This window comes from Caloenas nicobarica, chromosome 5, assembly GCF_036013445.1.
Source record: "Caloenas nicobarica isolate bCalNic1 chromosome 5, bCalNic1.hap1, whole genome shotgun sequence".
Lineage (NCBI taxonomy): Eukaryota > Metazoa > Chordata > Aves > Columbiformes > Columbidae > Caloenas > Caloenas nicobarica.
Genome location: NC_088249.1, coordinates 10,586,576 through 10,609,470, shown reverse-complemented (window position 1 = coordinate 10,609,470; position 22,895 = coordinate 10,586,576). Strand labels below are relative to the sequence as shown.

The following is a 22,895-nucleotide window of genomic DNA, read 5'->3' as shown; positions in this document are numbered from 1 at the left end:
TCTTCAGTGACCAACCTGAGGCAGATGCCACCACCACGGGGGGCAGCCATTCCCCTCTCCCGCGGGGACTCGTTCCCCGGCTGAGGGGATTTCTCGCTTCCCTTTGGCCTGAGCCCATTTTGGGAGGGGAGGTGCAGCCGGAGTTTCCCAGCCGCCGGGTCCCCGCCTCCGCGCCCTCCCCTTATAGCCGGGCTGCCCCGGGGCTCCGCAGCCAGTGCCGCCCGCCGCCCGCCGCCGCGCAGCCGCCCCGGGACCCGCCGCAGAGTAAGTGCTTCGTGCCGCCCGTCCGTGCTGCCGAGCTCGGGGCTTTCCCCTTCCCCCCAGGACCGGTGTCTCTCCCGCTTCTCCCGCGCCCCTGCCTCCCTCCCGCCTCACTTGTTGCAAGGTTAGCGAGCGCCAAGGCTCTCTGATGTGTCTGAGAGGGGGGGAAAATAAGTGGAAGGTGCTAAAGGATGGTTTCCCGGACAAAGAGACAGGTTTCAGCCCCACCTTGTAACTGCCGGAATAGAGAATAAATCAAACTGGTACGAGAAGGGCAGCAGCTCCAAGCACATCCCAGGGCTGAGGACTGCAAGAATATGTCTGGCAATGGCACTGTGACAGCTGGGTCTGATTTCTGTTGCTTATCCCCCAGGTTTCAGGGCATGAACCAGGCTGCAAGCGGTGACTCCTGTTACCGCCCTTCCCAACCCCTCCCCCAAAATCCGAACATAGGTCTTGGGCACCAAAGCATCCTAAACCCAGATCTAGACCAGAATCCAGATTCAACGTGGTACTTCCCACCCTCTCCTTTCCTGCCTTTGTCTTTCAGAGGGAAGTGGTTTTCTCCCAAATCACAGGAAAATAATTGGATTATGATTCACTCAGCCCATCTGCACTGGAAAACCATGATTTCAATGCCTGGATCCTGTACGGTACCAGGCAGCCTCTGTATCCTGCACACTGCCAGAATCACCGTGCTGAGCTGGCGCAGTTCTGCATTGCCATGCTTACCATTTTGTGGCTATTTTTTTTCCCAGTCAGGGAAGTCCCACTGCCCCTAGGACCTTCCTTTTCTCAGAGCACTGAAGAGTTGTTGAAATTCCCTCCTATCCTTGGGCAGCTGCCCCCCACCCACCACATCAGCTCCTTGGGCACAAATTGAAGGGTTCCACCTCAGGGTTAGGATCCTTGGTGTGCTTAATGTAGGGTTTTGTCTTAAGGCTGCTGCAGAGTAAGGAAGAGACTTGCTGTGACTGGAGCATATGGCTGATATAGAAGCCGTGGTCCCTTACCATCACATCCTAATTCAGAGCAGAAAACCTGAAGAAACAGTCATTCTCTAAATTACCCAACTGCTTGCCGCTGCCGAGGGACTTTGAGGCTTGCCAGTTCCAATTGCACTGATCCAACGCGAGCAGAGAGCTTTGGAAAACTCAAGTTTGAGTTTGTCTCAATCACCCTCTCTGCAAAAAGAGGCCTGGAAAGCTGAAGAGTATAGAAGTGCTGGCAGGGGAGAACATTCCAGGAGCTCTAAGTCTGTCCCCCAGGGAATTTGTGTATCTTCTTGGCCACTGTTAGGTCTAGCAGTGAACCTTGCAAACTCCAAGCCTGAATAGTAATAGGAAAACAAAATCCTGGACAGCAGCAGCTGGTTTCTCTTTCAGCAGCAGCAGTTCAAAATGATAACACCCAGATTTGAAACGAGAAGAAAAAGGAGCATATTACACTGCATTTTATCTGCTTTTTCCCAATAACAATATATATGTGTAATTTTCTCTTCTCCTTTGCTGTTGAAAAAATTCTCACAACAGGAGGTGCTGGTTTGCAGGACCATTTTCAGTTTGCTTCAGCAATTTAGGGAAACCAAATTCTCATTTAAAAATGACAGAGGCACTGTGTAGCAATATCTGTGCCATTCTCAAGGCAGGCAACAAATAACATGGCTTAAAGCATCTCACAGCAGGTGAGGTACCCTGGGACGGATCCTCTGCCTGCTCTGCCACTACCATTCCCCTAGGTCCCTCGGGTCCCCTGTCACCCCCAGCCTCATGTGGCTGCCCGGTAGTTCTAAGGTGCATGGATGGGGTCCCCTGCTGATGCTCTGCTCCTGCCCTGACTTCTTTACTGGAAACTTAGGTTTTATTTCCCCTCAGCTTTTGAACACATTAGAAGCAGGGCTTGTCCACCATCAGAATGGTACTGGACCACATGGAGTGGTACCTGTCCCTTAGGGGTCTGCAGACAAGAGCTTGGATTTGAGCTGCACAGTAAAATTTCAAGGTGGAGGTGTTGGTTGCCCAGTTTGTCTATGAACTGTGATTTCCCAGGCAGAATCAAGTGGGACCCCCTAGTGTGTCCATTCAGTACCCAATCCAGCTAACAAAAATCGGTAGGAAAAAAACCCACCTCCTAGGAGGGCTTCCCAACGTGCAAAGATCGGGGCTGACATCTTTGTAGACTCTTTGCTTTGACTTATAAGCAGCTTATTTAGGTGTTACTGCACAGTTTGAGATACACTAAACTCAGGTTGGCTGCATTGCTTTACTGCTTCAAAAGATGGTTTGATTCAGTGAAATTTTCTCATGTGGGTAGGGCTGATAGGGCAGGGGGATAGACGAAAAGGCTAATGCAAATTCAGAGAACAAACTTTGCTAAATAACTTTCAACTTCTGAGAGTCTGTGGGAGAGTGGGGGATTTCCACTAAAACAAGACATAAATCCTTGTGACCTAGGATGTCAGCAGGCTGGAAAGGGCTAAAATTCCAAACAAATGCTTGTTAATACTGGCAGCAGCTCAGGAAAAAGAAGTCGAGAAAAAGATCAGCAGAAATTTCAGAATAGGGATAATCAGTAAACCTCTCCCCTGAGTGCTCTCTGGCACACCACGAGCCACCCCTCGTGAATAAGCTCATTCCTAAGCGTGCTGGCTTGAAGGCTGTTTCCTTCAAGGAGGAACATGAGAAAAGGGGAAGCCACCATGCCCAGAGTTCAGGATGTGTCCTTGTGTCGTGGCTCTGCTCCAGGTGTTTGCCTGCCCCTGCTGCCCACCCTAGAAAGGCTCCAGCCCAGGGGGTACACACTCTGATTGACACCATTCGGAGAGCTCGCTGGGTCCCTCTCCAGCCGCCTCAGCAGCCAGCAGCACCTAGTGGTACAGGACCTTTGTATAGCGTAGCAAAGGATGCTGTGGGAGCTGTGCTGCTCTTCTGATTGGAAACCATAAGCTGAATATCCTATGTCAAAAATGCCTGGAGCCAAAGACTCCCCCACCACAAACCATAGTGCCATATAATAATGAGGATGATGATGGTGGTAACAGTAAATTAACAGTAAATCAGTAATAATGAGTTGGGATCTATGTCAAGTCTTGGCCTTAAATCATTAAACCATTAAATTCCCCAAGACTTGAATTTGAGCTCTGTGCCTGGGAAATGATTCAGCATTTCCCGAAGTATTAACTGCTAAAATAATTAGGAGCCTGCTGGAGATTTAACAAGCTTTGATCTGTGAGCAGAACACAGGCGTACAGGAGCAGCCCGTGGCCATCCGAGCCAGAGCTGAGGTCCTGGCGTGTCCCATCTGCCACAGCAGGCAGGAGCGGGTGGCAGGGCACAAGGAACAATGCCTGCACAGCATCTCCTGCCCGTGGCCTCCAGCCGTAATGGGTGCCACCTCCTTTTATTTCAATATTTCTTGTAGAAAGTAATTTTTTTCTATAAAAATATTTCTTATAGGATGTTTCTTATGGGCGTTTCTTACAGTAAGTGCTTGGCCATTTAGTGATAAAAAGAAGATAGGGAGGATGAGGTTTTGGTGCCGCTTGCCGTAAGTGAGGCTGAGGCTGCATTTCAAGGCAGGACTGGGAGTTGGCATTGGCTGGTATTTCCTGCTGTAGATACAAACTTATGCAAACCAGCATTGGCAAACTGATAAACGCTAGGCGAACATTCAAGCTGGTCAAATGTGAGTGCCCATGGCAGCTATTGCATTGACAGCCTTGCTCCGATGATTAACTCCTTCAGTGTTTGTTAATTTGAGGTGAAAAAGCACACCCTGACATGCCAACGCTGCCAGCAGTTCTCATGCTCCTGATGTGCAGCCCCTGGGTGAAAATGCTGGACCTGATGTCATCTTTCTTCTAATTTGTCTGTAGGACTTCTTTTTTTGGCAGGTCAGGGCATAGGAACACAGTGCAGACAGGGGCTCGGTGCCCAGGCTGCAGCCCCCAGCAGCACATGCCCATCTACCTGCTTCCCTCCCGGGCACCATCAGCCCCCGCACCCTGCCCTTTCAGAGCATTACCAAGACAAAGTTCTACCAGCTGTTAAAAACTGAGCTTTCAACCAGCTTAATCATTCCCTTATGGATTCTTTTATGTGTAGTGTCATTTCAATGGTTTTCAAAGATACATGACATTCATCTTAGTATTGAAGAAGAAAAAACATTCTGAAATCCACCTTTCTCATCATCATTCATCAAAACATAAGACCTTGAAAGTCACTTTGGCTATAGGAGAGGGATACTTTCTTTGTTAAAAAAAAAAAAATAAATGCTTTGATAAACGCTTTGCTTAGAATAATAGGAGAGAGAGAAAGGACTCAGCTGAGTCTCTGCTCGAATAAACAGGAAGGAAGGGATTTGGCAGAATTAATCTAAATACAGCATCATGTCGGGAAATGAGACTAGGAGAATAGCCCTACAACAATTAGGGAAGTCCCAAAGGCTTACAGAGAATCCTTGTTACCATATTTTTTTTTAATAGAAATGTTACAAAAAGGAGCTCTTTGCCACTGTTTTTAGGATTTTAATGGGGCATCCTGACTCAAGTAGCTGGAGTGAATTGCAGGGACTTTTCCTCCCTCTCTCCCCAGTAAATGTGCCAGAGGAAGAGGCAGGTGCACAGCTCCAGCCATGACTCTGCCGTGGGGCAGCTCTGGTTCTCAGCCCCGCTTTGCTCACCCACACCACTGGCCCCACAGCCCTAGGGCAGGAGGGCCCTGTGGAGCAGCGACCCGACACAGAGACCTGACATAGAGACCCAACGTTCTTGGCTGTGCCTGCAGTCCCGCTCAGCTGTAGCAGCACCTCAGGGTTAGCATCGCACTTTGCCCCAGGTCACAGACCACCAGCTTAGCTGAGAGCCAGCCAGATCGCGCACACCCGCACCCCTTTCCCTCCTTCCCGAATGAGTTCTCATCTTTGTTGTCTTTTAAAAGCAACAGCATTGCTAATCCTGAGCATGCCCTGGCAGCCAAAGCATGGCGAGGGATGGCTTTTAAACCACACCAGATGATCTGCTCTCTGAACCACCCGGCTGCTACCACTGACTTGAGCTTCAAATCTCTCCAAGCCGCCGGGAGCCAGCAGGAGGAATCACAATTAAAATGAAAAGCCAGTCTTCCAACCAGTTTGCCTAGAAATAAGTATCACAGTTTTTATCAGCATGATATGTATCAACAGTTTAAACCTAACAAGGGTATTTGAAGATCACCACATTGTGGCTTTATAACTGAAGCCAAATTCTTCCTTTGTTTACAGCCTAATTCCTCTGCCCTTACGCAGTACAAGTAAGCCAAAGTTTGCCTCACAGATCTTCATACACAAGTGCATTGGTCTCCCAGAAAGTCACTTAAACAAGGATTGGAAACTATGAGTCACTTTATTTATAATAATTATATAATCATTATAGACATTATTCTAATTGTGCAAAGAAATCTATAGCAATATATTAAATGATGCATGTAAATAAAGAATTCTAAATATAAATTCTAAAGAAGATGTTGTTACATGAACAACTTTACATTGGTAATTATTTATAGCGCAGGAGCATGGGAGTCTTGGTGGTAGAGCAGGACTATAGCAGGAAAGTGTCCGTTCAAACAAGGCCAAACCACCCTGATCCTCATGCCTTGTTCATATTTCCTTCTCAGCCAGGCAAGGAGCGCTCTGGAAGAGCAGCAGCCCCGTTCGCTGGTTTCATTTAGCAGCTTGGGGAAAAGTCCAGCCTGGTTAGTCCCTGCTGTTGGGGGTCCCCACCCCCTCCACTGCCCCATTTCACTGTCATTTCCTTCTGCACAAGCCACGTCCTGCACTACAGCCCCACATCTCAACATAAACAGACTGGACAATAATTGGTCCCAGGTGTTTGAAAACACTCAACAAGTTGGAATGAAGTTGCAACAAGCTGCACTGAAGTTGCCTTGTTTGGGATGCTGTAGACACCCTGGAAGCGTTTTAAAAATGAGATTATGTAGACTGTGAGTGAGTTTGGAGGGTCTGAATGTGTCCTTGAGCTTGTGTCTGCCACTGTAGGGACGTAGGCAGCACACAGAGTGTTGAAACCATGTTTCTGACTGATTTTTGGGCCTGAAATAATAAGCCTAATGATGTTTGTATCAGGAGATACTGCTGTGCTTCCCACAGTCCCATCCTTTTAACTGTGGTTGTCACATTCCTGATGTTTCTGAACTCTCAGCCACCTTCTCTGGGAGCTCTCCTCCATGAAGCTAAGAATTTTATTGCTGATTTCAATGGAGACACAGTTCAACAAGCAGGACTTTTTCTCAGCAACAGCTGTTGCATACCTGGCTTGGTAGGCTCATCTCATTTTCATGCTGTTCTTGCAAAGTCAGTGTGCATGGGTGCTTCCACAATCAGATTTGCAGCCAGATGAGCAGAAATCAGCAAAACTAGGTCCTAAAAATGGGTGGAATTGATCCTGATGCCATATAAAATATGGGAGTTTGGTGGTTGCTTTGAATAGGGACAGGACGCTTGTCCCACCCCCCCACATCATTTGTGTGCAGTATCCACGCTCATGTCTGTACTCCCACAGCTCTCCTGTATCCAGACAAACTTGAGGTCTCAAATCAGGCCATCTGAATCACCCTTAAAATCACTCATCGATTTTTTCTAAGTTATTGATTAGACCAGAGAGCTGCTTCCATGCTCTCAGTTACCGGAGGTGACGTTGCTCAGGAGATCTCCTGCAGAGCTGTGCTCATACCAGACCTCCGTAATGCTTCCCACACTGCCCACACAAGGACAACTCATCACAGATTTTTTTTTTTTTTAATGAGAAAACACACTGCCATGTCGTGCCATGGTAATTTTTATGCAAACTGTTATAATCTGACCAGATTTTTTTCTGAAATTTACAGGCTAGAAGAAAAATGATGAAAATGTTACCTTTTTTCCAAAGTGGTCCTATTGGAATACGCAATGCCTCAGAGGGTTGCATTGGTGCAAATAGGCAGCTTGAAAACCCTTCAACATCAGTAGCTGAACCTTCTGGAGACGAGATCTGGTCCAAGGACCAGGAGAAGATGAGTGAAAGGCCAGAGGGAGCTTGCAGACCCTCACGTGCATCTTCCATCACGAGCAATGGGAGCTGCACCTCTGCTGGAGACAGCCCTGAAAAGGGGAAGAAAGGAATAAAGGGAATGCTTACAAGCGCTCTCAGGAAGATGAAAAAGACCAAGCCACCCAGTGGTAAGTGCTCCTCCATCCTCCATGCACCACCTCATAGGCCATAGTTATCTCTAGAGGGGCTGCACGAGGTAGTGAATTGTGCCCTAGAGAAACAAGGGCACTGACAGGTCAAAGTGACATGGCTGAGGACCCTGAGAAAACATGGGCTGAGGGGGGCATGACCTCAAGTCCTGGTCCTTTGGTACCAAGGGCACGCTGCTTGAGGAACTGCCAGTTTGAAGGTTTTCTGTCCAAAACAAAACTTATTTCTACCTCTCATGGGGACACACAGATTGGTGGGTGACGGAGAAGCCAAGGCATCCCTCTCTGTTCCTCCATGAAACCACCACCCTGTGAAATCTCCTCTTCCCCCAGGGACAGCAGAGAGCGGCACATTTAGGTCTTTCCTGGGGCCGATATCTGAACATACAGCTCCTCCAGCCACAGGCACCGTCCCTGCAGGGTGCTTAGAGAGGCAGAAAAATTCCTGCTCAGAGAAACCCAGAACTGGAGATGAAAGTGCCCCTTGACACTTTCAAGGCTCACCTGCCACCTCAGGTGACACATCTCGTTACTTGGTTCATAAACTTAGCAAGCTGTACTTTAAAATAAGTTCATTTTTCAGTCCTACCTCCTTTACTGGGGAGTTCTTCCACAGTTTCACTGGTTTAGTACAAATTATCTAATTTCCAGGCAAGCCTTTACCTGGCTAATTGGCTTCTCTTTCTCCATGTGTCAAATATTTCCCCTACGCGGTGGTTTTCCTTCTCGACCTTGAATTTGCTCAGCTAAATGAACAGAGTCTACTGAAAACAGGCCCTTCGTGCCTTTGTCCATACTCCTGCATTGTCCCATTCCCAATGTCTTTTTTTTTTTTTCTTTTAATAAAGCAACCAGAATTGCAGAAAATATTCCAGATCAGATACCACCAATGCCTGGTACAACATATTATTAGTATGATTTTCCAATCTCAGCTGGACCTTCCTCACTGGATACATCCTCGGGTCGTATCTGACATTTTTGCCATCATCTCACAGTAATGATTTACTAATTCTCTAGGCACCTCTTTTTCCTCCTCCATCTCAAGCTGATTCACATCCGTTCTGCAGCAGAAAATCTTATTTGTTGCTAAGTAACTTTTGTTCTATTCAATTTGTATCTTATACTTTGTGCTATTAAATTTCAGACCATTTGCTATTCAAGTTATCCCATTGTTCCTGTGAAATACACCAAGCCCTCAGTTTCAATAATGTCTCCCAACTTTGTGTAATCAGAAGATGCCAATAGGGCACTCCCAGCTTTTGTGCCATGGTCTCTGAGGAGAATATGAAGTAAGATGAGTTTTGTGAACAATGTGAGCTTTCTCCACCCACAGTTTTCCATACAAACCTTACACACCTAACAAAACTCATTTTGGGATATAACCTCTCCAATTTAACTAATAATCTCCCAGATTGCACAATATTGAGTTCAGATAGGCAGTAGTTCAGATAAGATAGTTCAAATATATTTATCTTGCCCACTAAATATGACCTCCAAAAAATTTCACAGGTCAAATTGTGACAACCTATTTCTGGAAAACCCATGTGGTATTTCCTCTGGCACATATTGTTTAGCTACATCTTTCTGTCTACATTTTTTCCTAAAGCCATGCTTCTTACTTGAGGTCATATTAATGGGAAGTGGGATAATAAATAAATAAATACTCGCTAATCTACATTTTGGAAAAAATGATGGGTAGGACATGAATACATGTCAGTGTGTAACACACTGGTGATGGGTATTCGAATTACCATTGCCCCAGTTAGAGACAGGCTAGGAATAATCTGATCTTTAAATAAATAGAAAGATTTTCTAGATGGTAAAGGAGCCCAAGATCTGGCATTATAGAAATATAAACATTTTTTTTAAGTATTCCAGAGACATCATTTTATATAAAACAGAAATTTAAATCTTCACTTTTGGGTAAAGAAAGGCTGTTGTTTTTTCACCAGTCAAACAAGTCATGGATCTCCTTGAAGAGCACAAGCTTTTTGATGCTGCTCAGCACCTGATTGTCCTGGAGAAGAGCCTGTCTAGCAAGAACGAGGAGGGACTGAACACTAGCCAGCAAGACATTGAGTCCGTCTACGAAATTCTGAAGCACAAAGTCTTCAGCATCTTGAAAGACTCTGTACTGCTAGCGAAAACAAACCCCGAACTGCTGCAGCAGGCAGTAGAGGCACTGAAAGAGCAGGAGAAAGAAGATCAGAACTACATGTCGGAGAATCCACCTGACCAAAACCTGCAATTTAGACCAAGAAAATGGAAAGATCTTTGGATGGCTACAGTAAAGGAGTCAGTAGAGACTCGAATGAAAGACACGAGCCGTACTCCTAGAACTGAGAATCTCTCTACAGTTGGCCAAAACCTCCTGCACATGGGAAAGACAATGAAAGAAGATTTGGCAGTAGTTGCAAAGTACATTAAACAGCTTTATCCTCCTGAGTTTAATGTGTTCAGCACATATGCAGAACTCTATCACAATTATTTTGCCTCCCAGGCAAAGAAGAATGCTGAGACTTATCTGGAAGACAAGGATATTTACCTTCTCCTCTCATGGGTGCACAACATTTATCCAACGTAAGTGAGGCTTTTATACATGTTTATCCCTAGTGATCAACACAGGTTCACTGCTTGCAAAACCAGACATTTGCTTGATTTATGAATTGATATCATCGTGATGCAGTCTAGTACCTGGCTAGGTCTTGGTGTCATTGGCGTTGTGCTGGTGTACACCACTTGGCCAGGAGAGTCAGAAGGGACATGCTCAAGGCTGCTAGTTTGTAAACCAAGGGCTGACCCTACAATGCAGGCTCCTGGGCAACAGACACACACACAGATGTTTAGGGCTTCACTTGTGGGGTAAATTGGGCAGGTTCATTGACCTGATTTCTATTCCAGTTGCATACCTGAACTCATTCTTGGAAAATTTGGAAATTTCAGCCCTCTGGACCAGAGGGCAGCCAATAAAGAGGACAACACAAGACACAATTATCCTGTGCACAGAGGATGTTGTTTAGGCATCACCCGCAGTTTGTGCGCTCCTCCAGGTTAGGAGACCAAACGGTGAGACCTTGTGAGAGGGCATCGTCAGCCAAGGGTTGCCTTTCATCCTCACAAGCCCCGTGTGTTACAGAATTGAAAACATCCCTTGTTGTGGCTTATAGTACTGGATGGAGAATTGAGGGCTCTCATTACCTGGGTGAAAACCAGTAAACACTCCAGCGGTGTTTTTTCTGCTGTCCCAAAGTCATTCAACCTTCATCTCCATTTTCACTTGTTTCAGTGACAGAGTATAATGAGTCAGTGTTGATCCTGGAAGTTTTCCAGAGCCAGTGCTGTGCTCTAGGTCAGGATATTCAGGCCTGAACCAGCATGTCTTTGGAAATCAGTAACTGTGAAGAGCAGGGCTCAGCCAGAGCATAGAATCATAGAATGTCCCGAGTTGGAAGGGACCCACAAGGGTCATCGAGTCCAACTCCTGTCCCTGCATAGGACACCGCAAAGTTCACACCATGTGTCTGAGGGCGTTGTCCACTGGGGACAGTGTTGGCCAGGGCTGGGGCTGCTTTGCAGGATTCTCCCAGAGGCCAGGTTCAGGTGTCTGCTCAGGGACCACCTCTCTCCATGGCCAGCAGTGAAGGGAGCAGCAAGGAGCAGCATTGGATCAGAAACAGCCCATGTGCGGGAAGCATGGTGGTGTACCCCTGTGGAGCTGGATCATGGGCAAACATGGGAATCTGGTGATTCTCAGGTTTATTTTCTGCAGCTTCCAAATCAGCCCCTCCACAAGTGCTGGCCTGAGCCCCCCACAGCTGGCAGGCCCCTTCCCTCGAACCGCTCAGGAGCACCCAGCTCAGCAGCGTGCAGTGGGGACACAACAGCAGGGTATGAAGCCACCCACTCTGTTCCCAACCAGCCACAAAACACCAGCTTTTCATCTGATCACCTCCCTATATTGACAGAGAGAGGCTGTGATCTGGGACCAGTCCCTCCTGCTGCTCTGGGTCCCCCTACCCAGCACAGTGGCCGATGCTCAGGAGGTTGGCAGGACATGACTCCATTCCCCGGGGTTGTTCATGGTCCCACCCTCACAGGTCCTACCCCTGGCACAGATTCAGTTCCTCCAAGTCCTGCCTGGGATAAGGACAATGAAAATTTCTATCTGTTTTTTTCACTGATATCCTCAAAAGGTGTTAGTGATTTGCATCAACAGCTGTCTTGAATTACACTGCCCTTGGAAAATGTGATTGTTTGGCTTTTTCATTCCAGAGATATGAGAAAAGATCAAGCTTTAGCAGAGGAGTTGGAAAAAGTTAAGCTTGGAAGCCTTTTGCCATCGAGCCTGAGCAAAGAGCTTGAAAAGAAATACCTTGACAGTGAAGAGGTGAGAAGATGTTCAGTCCCTCCTCTTCCCTTTAGTGCTCCTTGGAGCTCTGACTTGTCCTGCACAGTTCTGAGCTGTGAGCCACACGCTCTTAAAGAAAGAAGCAGAAGCAAGAATGCTTTTGTTTCTTTTTTAGAGACAGGTCAGCTTTCTGCTAGACGGGACTTGCCAAGCAAACTTATGGTTAGCTCAGCCTCCTGCCCTGGGAGTCATCAGGAAAGAACTGCTCTGTTCTTACAAACCTTCTGGTAGGAAAGGGGGAAAAAAAATCCAACTACGAATCTTTATGGGTAACTTTCCACTTGTCTATTTAATCCCTGGAGAGATTTACGCTCCCTCTCACAGATGATGGATACAGAATTACTTCTGGTCTCTGCAGCAGTGCCAGGCCTTGGATGAGCACAAAGCAGATCTGGTCCTGAAAGATCTGTCTCTTTGATGGAGAATCACCTGGTCTGCAGAAAATAACAGTTACTCTGTTTTTTGCATCACTCTTGCCTTAATGGAAACAAGAAGCAACTTTTACAGTACTCCCATAGCTTAGTGCTTTTTGGCATTTTGGGCTGGAATTCCTGGAAAATGAGAAGACAAGTTCCAGATTTAGCTGTAGCCTGTGATGGTTTGCAGATGGGAGAGGTGGGTGTGAGAGCTGCAAAGCACGCAAACAAGGCCCTTGGTGATCGGAGTTTTGTGCCAGCCACCATACAGACCGTCTCCAAAGCCTTGCTGCACAGTGTGCATGCACACAAGAGGGGTCAGAGCAGAGAAAACCTCAGAACATTTTGTTTTACTCTCCAGAGCTCATAAGACATCAGAAATACTCATGCAAAAGGATTGCAAAACCAGGCCCAGAGGGCAGCGCTGGGTTTACATACAGGCAACAGGCAGGGATGTAGATCTTGATCTTCATTCCTACCCTGAAATATTCAACTTGCAATTGCATAGGTGGATATTGTGAGGAGGTTGTCCTTGCTGCCATGAACTTGTGGATGAGGCGTCTCCTAACAAAGAGCTTTTCACAGCCAGGGCCAAGGAAAGAGTCTGCTCAGCCAGACAAATGGTGGGTGGGTGAGTAAAACCTGCACAAGGCAGGAACTGCTACAACCACTTTGTGGTAACTACTGTTGTTCTTCCTTCCCTAAAGGCTACTATCAAAAATTCACTGAGCAAATGTTTAGATAAAGAAATCCAAAGATGGAAAGAAGACAAAGAACCAGAGAAACTAAATGGACATTTTCAGAGTGAACTACTAGCAATATTTGTTATCCAGGTAATACGGATATGTATTAAAAATAATTGCATCCTGTACAGATTTAGGATTTGAGACTAACTATGATCAATGCAGGAAAGCAAAAGGCCAAGTCCCTTGCATAGGGCAGTAGTTGAGGCGGGTGGCACAGGGGAGCCCAAACCCATGGTCTGCCATGGTCCTGGTCTACCATGTGCTGGAGACAAACACCTCTATAACCAAAATGAGCAGGAAACCTGCCTTCGTTTCTCCCTGTACAGTCTCTTCTGCACCTCCAGCTGAAGCCAAGCTGTTAAATATTAGATAATGTAACATTGGAGAGACAAGAGACAGGTTTAGCCGAGCGAGGAAGCAGCGCAGTGCCCTGGCCCTGCTTGCTCCCAGGGGGACTGTCACAGGCAGAGATGCTCCGAGTGCTCGTGCCCTTTCCCAACACTCAACTTGATCCCTCCTCTGGCAGCAGAGGATTAGTAGAGTTTATTTTAAAAAAATAAACCCTTCACATATTGAGGTTGTACTTAAATTGTTTGGTCTTTTTGTTGCTGTTGGTTTTGGTTTTTTACCGCAATCATACGATATTCAGCAAAAAAAAGCAAAAGAACCCAAGTGTCACTTTCCCCACTTTCTGAGCTATTTCGTAGGCTTTCTTTAATGCTTCTCTCTTCTTCACCTCTCTTCCTATTTCCAAACAGAGTTCAAAATTGGCTTGAGCACACCAAACAAGTATAGCTGCGCTGCACAGTCCCTGGCTCAGGCCCCAGGCGGAGATGCAGAAGAGCTGGGCACAGTTGCCGCACTTAAGAATCTATAGCTTTTTTATCCTGGCCTTTTTGGAGTAGACGGCATTTAAAATTGACCTTGTTTGTTTGCTTGTTTGTTTGTTAGAGTATCTACAGCGGCCAGAAGCGAGCCAAGGACATCAGCACAGCAGTGGGCGAGGAGCTGTCGCATCGCCTGTCGAAGGAGCTGCCTGCCTTCCTGAGAAGGTGCGGTGAGGCAGCACCGGGCAGTGTTGGGCAATGTTGGGCAGCATCAGGCAGCACCAGGCAGTGTCGGGAAGCATCAGGCAGCGTCGGGCAGCATCGGGAAACAGGGCTGGCAGACCCCCCCAGGGCAGGCACTCACCCTCCTCTCCTCTTCCCATCTCCCCTCCAGCTACAAGGATGCTTTTGAAGACTTTAAGGAGAGAAGCAAGAAGCACAAATACTATAAGCCCATACTGATTGCAAATATTAACAACTGCTGGAATTTTAGGTAAGGGGCCAAAACAAAAGGCTTTGCTCCTTCCTCTGCAGGCAACGGATAGTAGCGTGATGGAGGGGAGGTCCTCCAGAGTGGGCAGAGGAAGGTTCGTCTGCCTGCAGACAAAGGTTTGGAGACCCCTGAATTTCTATCTCTCTCTGTTTTGAGGACAGATTATTCTGACCTTGCTGATATTTCCTTGCAGAGACTACGCAGAGAAAAACTTGCCAGAAAAGGATGACAATAAAGCCAGTATCCTCAGCACTCTCGGTGACATTGAAAACAGTGGCTTTGACGTGCTGCTTCAACAGCTATTCATGCAGCTGAAGGTACCATATCCACACCCCACACTCCCTGCCCCATGGCTCAGCACGTTCTCCTGCCCTGCTCTCGGTTTCCTGAATCTCTGATTCAAATGCAGCAAAGTTCGGAAGGGCTGTGAGGCAGGTCACCTCCCAGCATCAGTCAGAAAACTCTGAATCACCTTGAACTGGTCCTCATGCCTGTGGGCAAAGCAGGCACAGCTACAGAGGCATGACGGTGCAGAGGAACATAAAACCTGCTGATCACGTCTAAGATAACTGCAGCAGGAGGAAAAGTCTTAACCTGCAAGTGTTTACACTCCAAACTGTAGGAAGCAATCACAAATGACATGAACTGCAATTACGCAGCTTTCAGCTTCTTCATAAAGGTGGCCTGAAAGGCACTTTTGGTTTCTTTCTTTTTAAGTTTCTTAACTTTTTAGGTTAAGCAAGTGTGGTGGAGGGGAAGGTGTAGGAATCAGGAATGTTCAGCCACAATCTCTTCTGCTTTCTCTGTACGGCCTTTTGGAAGGCATCTGACAGACCACAGGTGTTTTTTATTGTGCTTTTTTATTTTTATATTTATTTGCTGTGGCAAACAAAAGTTATGATTGAAAACATCTCATAATGATTCATTTTTTTGTCCTGATGGTTCCATAATTCTTTAATTAGACAAAGTGGTGTGGAAAAAAACATTAAATATGTGGAAAAAAAATGGCATCTCCAATGTGAGCCTTTCAAGCCTTCAAGTCTTCTTCATTGTGAGGAACCAATAAAGGGGCACAAACCTTATACAGCCCCCTCTTCCCCTGCCCCTGTAAGTCATTGTCACACATCTCTACACAGGACTGCATGCCGCGCTGTTGCTTTGTAGAATACTGTACATATAGAAATGTTAAACACACATGTGCATAGAATTTGCTTTCAGGGAACTAAGCAGATTTTCCTTCTTTCAGCCAATGTATAAGAAGTTTACAGAAAATAAGTGGGACTCCAGCAATGAAATTATGAACGAGATAATTAAAACCACCAGCAAACATATTTCAGACTTCCGGACCCTAAAGGATCCTTTCTACCATGTAAGTCCAACAGAAATATCAGAGGGATTCTGGGATGCTGAGGCTGCCTTTTCAGCTCTGATCCTCTGCAACTGGAATTGTCTTGGCCCGCATTAAGCTGGCGAGCTGGCCTGGCATCAGAGTTTAGCCAGATTAGCCATATAAATCTTACTCTTCTCCAGCAGAAACAGGCTGCTGTAGCTCTGCTGCAGCATTTGCAGAGAAAACCACCCTTGCTGTAGAGAAAGTGCTCTAGGGATCACCCAAAATTTGGCTTTATTTATGTATGCGTTTAGTTTAGCAACATTGAAACCTGGATGCAATCGTATGGTTCTGTCTCATGGCTCCTTTGGTTGCCCTAAGGACTGGAGGGGATGGATGCAACTGGGACAAATCCCAGATAACCGAGCCACAACCACATTTTCAGTGATGCTGGAGTACATATGAAACATCACCATGTAAAAAAATATTTGATTTCCTCCCTTTGTCTTTTCAGTAGCTGAAACAGAATTATGATGTTTTGTCTGTTAGAGAGAGGAACAGGAGGAGCAGCATGAATTCCTGTTTCTGTGGAGTACTGCTATTTCTTCTCTAACACATGTTAGATGTTTTCTGTGCTTTCAACTCTTCCCAGAAGGAAACAACATTTGGAAATTCACACAGTTCATTACTTGGAGTACAAAGAAATTCTCAGCATCTAGGATGTCCCGTAACCAGTCATGGGGAGGTTGGCAACCAGTGCTGTTCCTCACGTGTTAGCAGCAGCAGGCATTTGGTGTGGCATGTTTCACAACATCCAAAACATTTTTGTCCTCCATCCACGCACACGGTTTTCTTTGTCCACAAGCAAAAGATAGATGGATGACCTCCCTCTCCTTCCCACCAGGCTATCGTTGAGAAGATTCATGCCCGTTTGGTTAAAGAGTACATTGTGAGGCTGCTGAAGAGGAAAGTCAGCCTGAAAACTCCAGCACAACAGCAAAATCTGGCGCAAAACATCTCCAAGAATGCTGCTGACCTGGAAGCCTTCTGCACCAGCAATGTACGTGAGTGCTTGCTGTGTCTGCAACAGCACGGGGCATGGGCACACTGAAAAACAGGAAAATAAATTTTCTGGGGCCTCTCGTTAACCTTTCCAACTCAACTTAATTTCCTGGAAGGCAGGACCTTAGACAGAAAGAGATCTCTGAGTGCCTGGGGGCAGTAAGGCTCCCCTGCCACCAGCCTGCCCTCCCCTGCATGGAGAGCCATTCTTTTGTCTTCCTTTGTGCCATACGCAGTGGTTTCCTTTTGAAGATTTATATTAACAGAGTCAGTAGATTAAGCTTAACGCTGTGTTGCTTTGGTTTCAGTACAACTTGCATGGAGTCTGGGTTTTGACTCTTCCCCTTTGCTCTTGATTTACCTCTGCTGCTTTTAGGCCAGGCAGGGGCTGGAATGGATGGTGCTGGGTCTCTGGTACACGAGGGTCTCCTCCATCAGAAACCTTTGCTTTTTCTGCATGGCTGAAACATCCTTCTCTGTCCTCTAAGATCACCTCCCTCCTTTCACGCCTCTAAATTTACCTGCAAAGAAGCTAAGCCAAGCCTTGTCCTCCACCACCCTCTAGAAGGAACAAGCCTGAGCATCACTCGGCGTGGGCAGGAGGTCAGGCAGCCAGTACCTTGGGAGATCCAGCAGCCAGAAAACAGGTCCAGTTAGGGCTTTTACGTAAGTGGGTAGGGAGAGGATTTTGGCAACACCTGGAGATGCTAAAGGCAGGGATGTGTGCAGAGCTGGGAGAGAGCAGCACGTGGCAGCGCATTACCTTGCCCATCAGACTTTGTGCACACACCAGGCAGCATAGAAACTCAGGGAAAGGAAAACATGATGAGACATGCAAGAGCAGAGAGAGTCTGTCAAGGTGGGTGCAGAAACCTCAGTCTTATCACAAACCCTACAACAGTTGTGTAAGAGGATTAAAAACCACCACAAAACTAATCCAGTTTCTCCAAGGCTGGCCCAGGCTAGAAACATCACTGAAAACAATGAGAGACCTAAAATTGCTGCCATATCCTTCCCCATCACCAGGAAACAACCTCAGGAGCCTGCTTGTCAGCACCCCTGGTGAAATACAGCTCCTGGGCTGGGCAGAGGTTGGCACCTCCACGATGCCCTTGTGACCGCTTTCTCTTCTGGCAGGGGTCTCAAGCCAAGTGGCTGAATTCAGCGCTCCCCAAACTGGCTGAAATAATCCGACTTCAGGATTTAGGCGCTATTAAAATAGAAGTTGCAACACTCGCCACGACATACCCAGATATCCGGTAAGAGACACTAAAACAGATTTGCAGATACTTGTGTGGAATTTTAATTGGGCCAGGAAACAGTCAACTATGGGTATAGGTGAGGTTTATACAGCCTGAATCTGTGAAAACGGGTGGGGGCTGCCTGCCAGGCAGTGGTAATCCCAGTGTCATTGGACAACAAAATAAACTACTAAAAAAAGCCTATTTATATGTTCCAAATTCCAGCCTGATTTTCTCCTTTGCCTTGGAGATTCCCTACCCCAAACTTCCTGGGACAGTGCTGGACCCGTGTAGCATCACCAGATGCCAACTGGGGACCTCAGTGCCACTGCAGGGTAGGGGTCACATCCTGGCACAAGGGACCCAGCACTCGGAGATCTGCCAGAGGAGATAACACCTGCCTGTTTCTCTTCCACAGCAAAAGGCACCTGGAAGCGTTCCTGTACATCAAAGCCAACTTGTCACGCAGTGAACTCAAAAGCATCCTGGGCTACTTGGCAGACAGCACAGCATCCACGACACCCGGGGCCTCGCTATTCTCCAGCATAAACGTGTCCTAGGCCAAGGCACCCCTTGGCACCCGCCTTGTGCCGGACTGTGGGCTAAGCCAGGGATGGAGACCATGCCCTGGAGCAAAGCACAGCAAACACTGCCACCTTTTCCTACGGAAAGTACTTTGTCCTAATCCGATGTTCAGCACCTCTGTGGGAATCACTGCCTTCCGTGCACAGCCAGGAAAAGAGGACACCCGTGGGAGGAGCAGTGTTTGCAAGGACCGGGGCTGTTCCTCACAGCAGTCACAGACTGCCACCAAGGTCTCCTTGGTGCCACCATGTTCTCTGCCTGGACACTTCCCTGGTGCTCTGACCTCCATCTACCTCTCAGGGTGCCGTGAAGGCCACCTCGCCGACTCCCCAGCTAGCCCAGATTGAGCAGGCATCTCCTGTGTAGCTTCTTGTCTTCTAAGGAAACGAAGGGAAACAAAAACTGAAGCCAAAATTTGGTGATGTTAGAAGAGTCCCATGTGAGCATGCTTGCACCCTATCTGCCTTCTTCTGAGCCAGGCAGGGCTGGCTACATTAGGCTGATGAGACACCCACCAAGTTTGGGGTCCGGAGGAGCGGTTGCTCAGCCATGGCAGGACTGCTGTGGTCCCACTGCTCTGCAGCACCCCCAGATCTGCGTTTGGAGTGTCCCCAGCTGCACGCTCTGCCCCATGCCACAACATGGCCCAGGGGCATTGGGATTTCCAAACCGGCCCTGCAGAGCGCTGGGTGGTCCCACAGCAGCTGCCCAGCCAGGCAGCTTGTGCTTCCTTCACCTCCGTGAGGTGGGAGCATCCGACCCCCGCAGCAGCCGCCCGCCCCTCTGCAGTGTCCCCTTGCAGGGCATCTGCCCTGGAGTAGAACCTACGAACAGAGGGCATGGAGCAAGCTGGCTGTTGGAATGCAGGCTAAGCCCCAGCACCTAGTGAAACGCTTTGGGTGCTCTTAAGCCTCCCCTATTGAGACGATGACTTTTCCAGACCCCATTAGCATCACAGGCTTTGAAAAGGTGGTGGAACTGGTCTCAGATGCCATTAAAACCTATTGAGCGCCCTGTATGCATCACCATTTCCTTCCTCACTCTTTCCCCTCTTGCTGTGAGGTAGATATGATGTGAAAACACAAATGGGTCTGTTGTGAAACTATGTTTTGTTTTATAGCCCAGTTTTTTGGGAAGCAAATCACTTGCCAAAACAACAATGTGTTTAGTTGAAGACCTTGCCCTTCTATTTTTCTCTGTTTCAACTTCTGTATCAGGCTATAGAAAGTTGGTCCGGAAGCAAGACATATAATGACTGCGCAAACCACATAATGTATTTATATGCATATGCAGTATACCACTGGTGTATTTTTGCATCCAATTTTATTTTTTCTCAGTTAGAGACATCCATTTGCAATGTTTATATTTAAACAGTATTCAAATATGCTAGAAAAGTGACTCATTTATTCTGTCTCTGGCTGTTGTTTACTGCCTTGCCACATGTAGTCCAATGTACTCCTTCAAAGGGCCAATTCTTCCACTCCTCCCAGCCTGCTTGGGTGAATGTCACCCATCAGTTCCAGGTAGGGAGAGTCCTGCTGGGCCCCAGGCAAGCTGGAAAAGCAGATGTACCCTCCGTTTGAGCTGTCTATGGGTCCCATAGCCTGGCTTTCCTTGCTCTTTGGAGCAAGGACTGTTGTATGGACTGTGTTTATGGTATCTGGTATAACAAGGTCCAAAACATCAGCCTCTAAGCACTACCACAGTCTTAATGTTGAATAATAAAAAGATATATATTTGACATATATCTCATCCTCTGGCATCGCCCTTTCTCCATTTCTGTTTTCTCCTCCTGTTCATATGAGTCTGTAGGAGATGCAGCCCACCAGAATTTGGCCCCAGCTGGCCCTGCTGACCCCCTTTTACCCTCATAGCAGCCGCTATTAAACCTGCGGCTTTGCTGCTGTCTGTGGTGAGACAGATGCAGGAGGAGTCCTCTGCTGACAGAATATGTGACAAAACTGTACACTGGCTGAAAAACAAACAGTGCTTTGGTTTCAGTCTGCTGCCTGGCCGTGCGTACTGCAAACCTTCCCGTCCTTCTGCAAGCACACTCCCACTCCCACAAAACTTCATATACACACATAAAGTGAAAACTTATTACACATTATTTAAACACTTAGCTACAGTTTAAAGCCAAATGATGAGATGACTTCTGACAGTGCTGAGCACTCCTGACAACTGCCACCTATTATGCAACATTTCATTCGCTAATTAGTGAAAGGTCATGCTATAAATAATTGCATTTTGATTTAGAGATCTGTTAAGGACCTACAGAAATGCATCATACAAATGATTATGCTGTCTTTAAAAAAAAATATTCCAGCTAAGTAAGTGCTCAGAGGAAAATAATGAAACTATTTATATATCATAATTAAGATGGGTAGGAGAAAATGGTTTTCATTCACATTTCATGAGCCATATGGAACTGCATTGTACAATTGTCTTCATCCTGCTATAAAACCCCAGCTTTCAGCTCTAATGAGCCCAGGAAAGTACCTTATTTATCTACCTGTATGACTCGACATTTACAATGGCATTTATTTATATGTGGCATATTACACATAGCCAGGTATTTTCAGGAGGTTGCACGAATGTTTTTGATAACAGTGTTAGATTAATACTGATAAATAGCACTCCTATAAACTAACTAAATGAAATTTTCTGAGGTCAGTGTGGCTGGATTTGCTTTATCATGCAATCCCTGCTGGTGTTGCTGTCTGCTCCTCCTCGGAGGCAGAGCACATAGCCAAGATGAAAAAATCAATTCAGCTTTATAAAACAATTATGAAAGCTGGTTCCTAGGCATAGTTGCTGTGGCATTGCCAGGTGACCAAGTCAGTTTTCATCAGTGTCACCAGGACATCAGCCTGCATCAGGCACCACATTGGACATGGATTGAGCTCCCTACCCATCCACCCCACCAGGCATTTCCATTGTTTGGTAGAAGACCTGCAATTTGCAGTGCAAAAGACACAGGGAAACAAACCACAGCATACCAGAGGGTGAACTGAGGCATCACTTGCCTCCTCTGCTCCTGCAGGACACATCTGCCGAACACCAAGTCCCTGATGATACCTGAGCAACTACTGCCCTTGCTGCAGGGGAAACCAAAACCAGCCAGAGAGCTCCTGGGCTCCTCCGAAGGGTGGGCATGACAAAAACCAAACTAAAACAAAAAACCCAGAAACCTTCTGCTGGAGCCTGCTGAGAAATTTTGGCATCTCCACACCTGGAAATGAGGAGTTAAGAAACAAGAATGCCTGCAATGCCTCTTCTTTGAGGCAGGAGATTCTCACTAGGATCCCCTGAGAGATGACAGCAATGGACTAAAGGCTGTAGGATTTATTGGTGTGCAGATTTTAAGAGAGACAAACTAGACCAAAGTGCTTTGGTAACTGGGCCTTTCTGAATTCAGCCTGCGTCTCCAGGGGGACAGTCTTGGTTTCACGGACATGCACAGTGACATGCACAGGTGACACAATTCCTCACCTACTAATGGATGTAAAGCACGAAGAGTAGGTGTAATTACGTATTCACAAAGGGTGTGGCAGCAATTCGCTGCCCTCCATTTGCAATTTAGCTGGTATGAGTTTTAATAAGAGAAAACATGGAAATCTCAGTCCAGTGGGAAGAGACCATGAAGCCTGGCAATGCATGGAGCATCCTGAAGGAAAGGTGCACCTGCAGGGAGAGGAGATGGCAAAGCCTCTCTCCCCAGAGGATTTAGGGCTCACAGCTTCATGTGCTGCACCATCACCTGCCTCCACTTTGCACAGCTTGGGTCAAAAGCCAGCGCTGGGAACCAAATGGTCAGGAATCAGCATCACTGAGCATTGGGCAGGAAGGATATTTTCGGGACAGGCTAGAGGCTGGTAAGCTTGGGTGTGACACTAGCAAAATTGTGCTTTGTCACGCTGTGGATTGAAACCCATGTGAGTAATTGCTGCCTTCCTGCATGACTTAAAAGAGGATGTGGCCACACCACCCACACTGATATCCTTGAAATGTAAAGTAGCTCTTCTGTAGCCACAATAATAGAGATGGCAGCTAATGCCAGGTGATTTCAAGAATTACTCATCAGTGCAGCAACCACAGATTTCAGGTGCAACTCCACACTGATGGGAAGGGAGGTGAATCTCACCTTTTGGAGGGAAACCAGAGGAAATGAGGTGCAGCAGATGCGCACATCAGGCAGTTCAGGTGCACGTTACTGGAGGAAGGTTCATTGTGTTTTTCAAAGCAATATGAAGCTTTTAAGGCTACTGTGAAGTGAATATTTGCACCTACTGG

General features: G+C 46.9%; 1 protein-coding gene across 1 annotated transcript; it reads left to right on the top strand.

Moving 5' to 3' along the window:
* Nucleotides 1-224: 224 nt before the first annotated feature.
* TNFAIP2 (TNF alpha induced protein 2) lies at nt 225-20,312 on the top strand. Its single transcript, XM_065636126.1, has 12 exons — nt 225-264; nt 7,143-7,473; nt 9,447-10,074; nt 11,767-11,881; nt 13,026-13,151; nt 14,016-14,116; nt 14,286-14,384; nt 14,578-14,701; nt 15,631-15,753; nt 16,619-16,774; nt 17,914-18,035; nt 18,436-20,312. Exons 2-12 carry the CDS (start codon nt 7,155-7,157, stop codon nt 18,575-18,577), a joined length of 2,055 nt encoding a protein of 684 aa, XP_065492198.1. The 5' UTR covers nt 225-264; nt 7,143-7,154; the 3' UTR covers nt 18,578-20,312.
* Nucleotides 20,313-22,895: the final 2,583 nt, after the last annotated feature.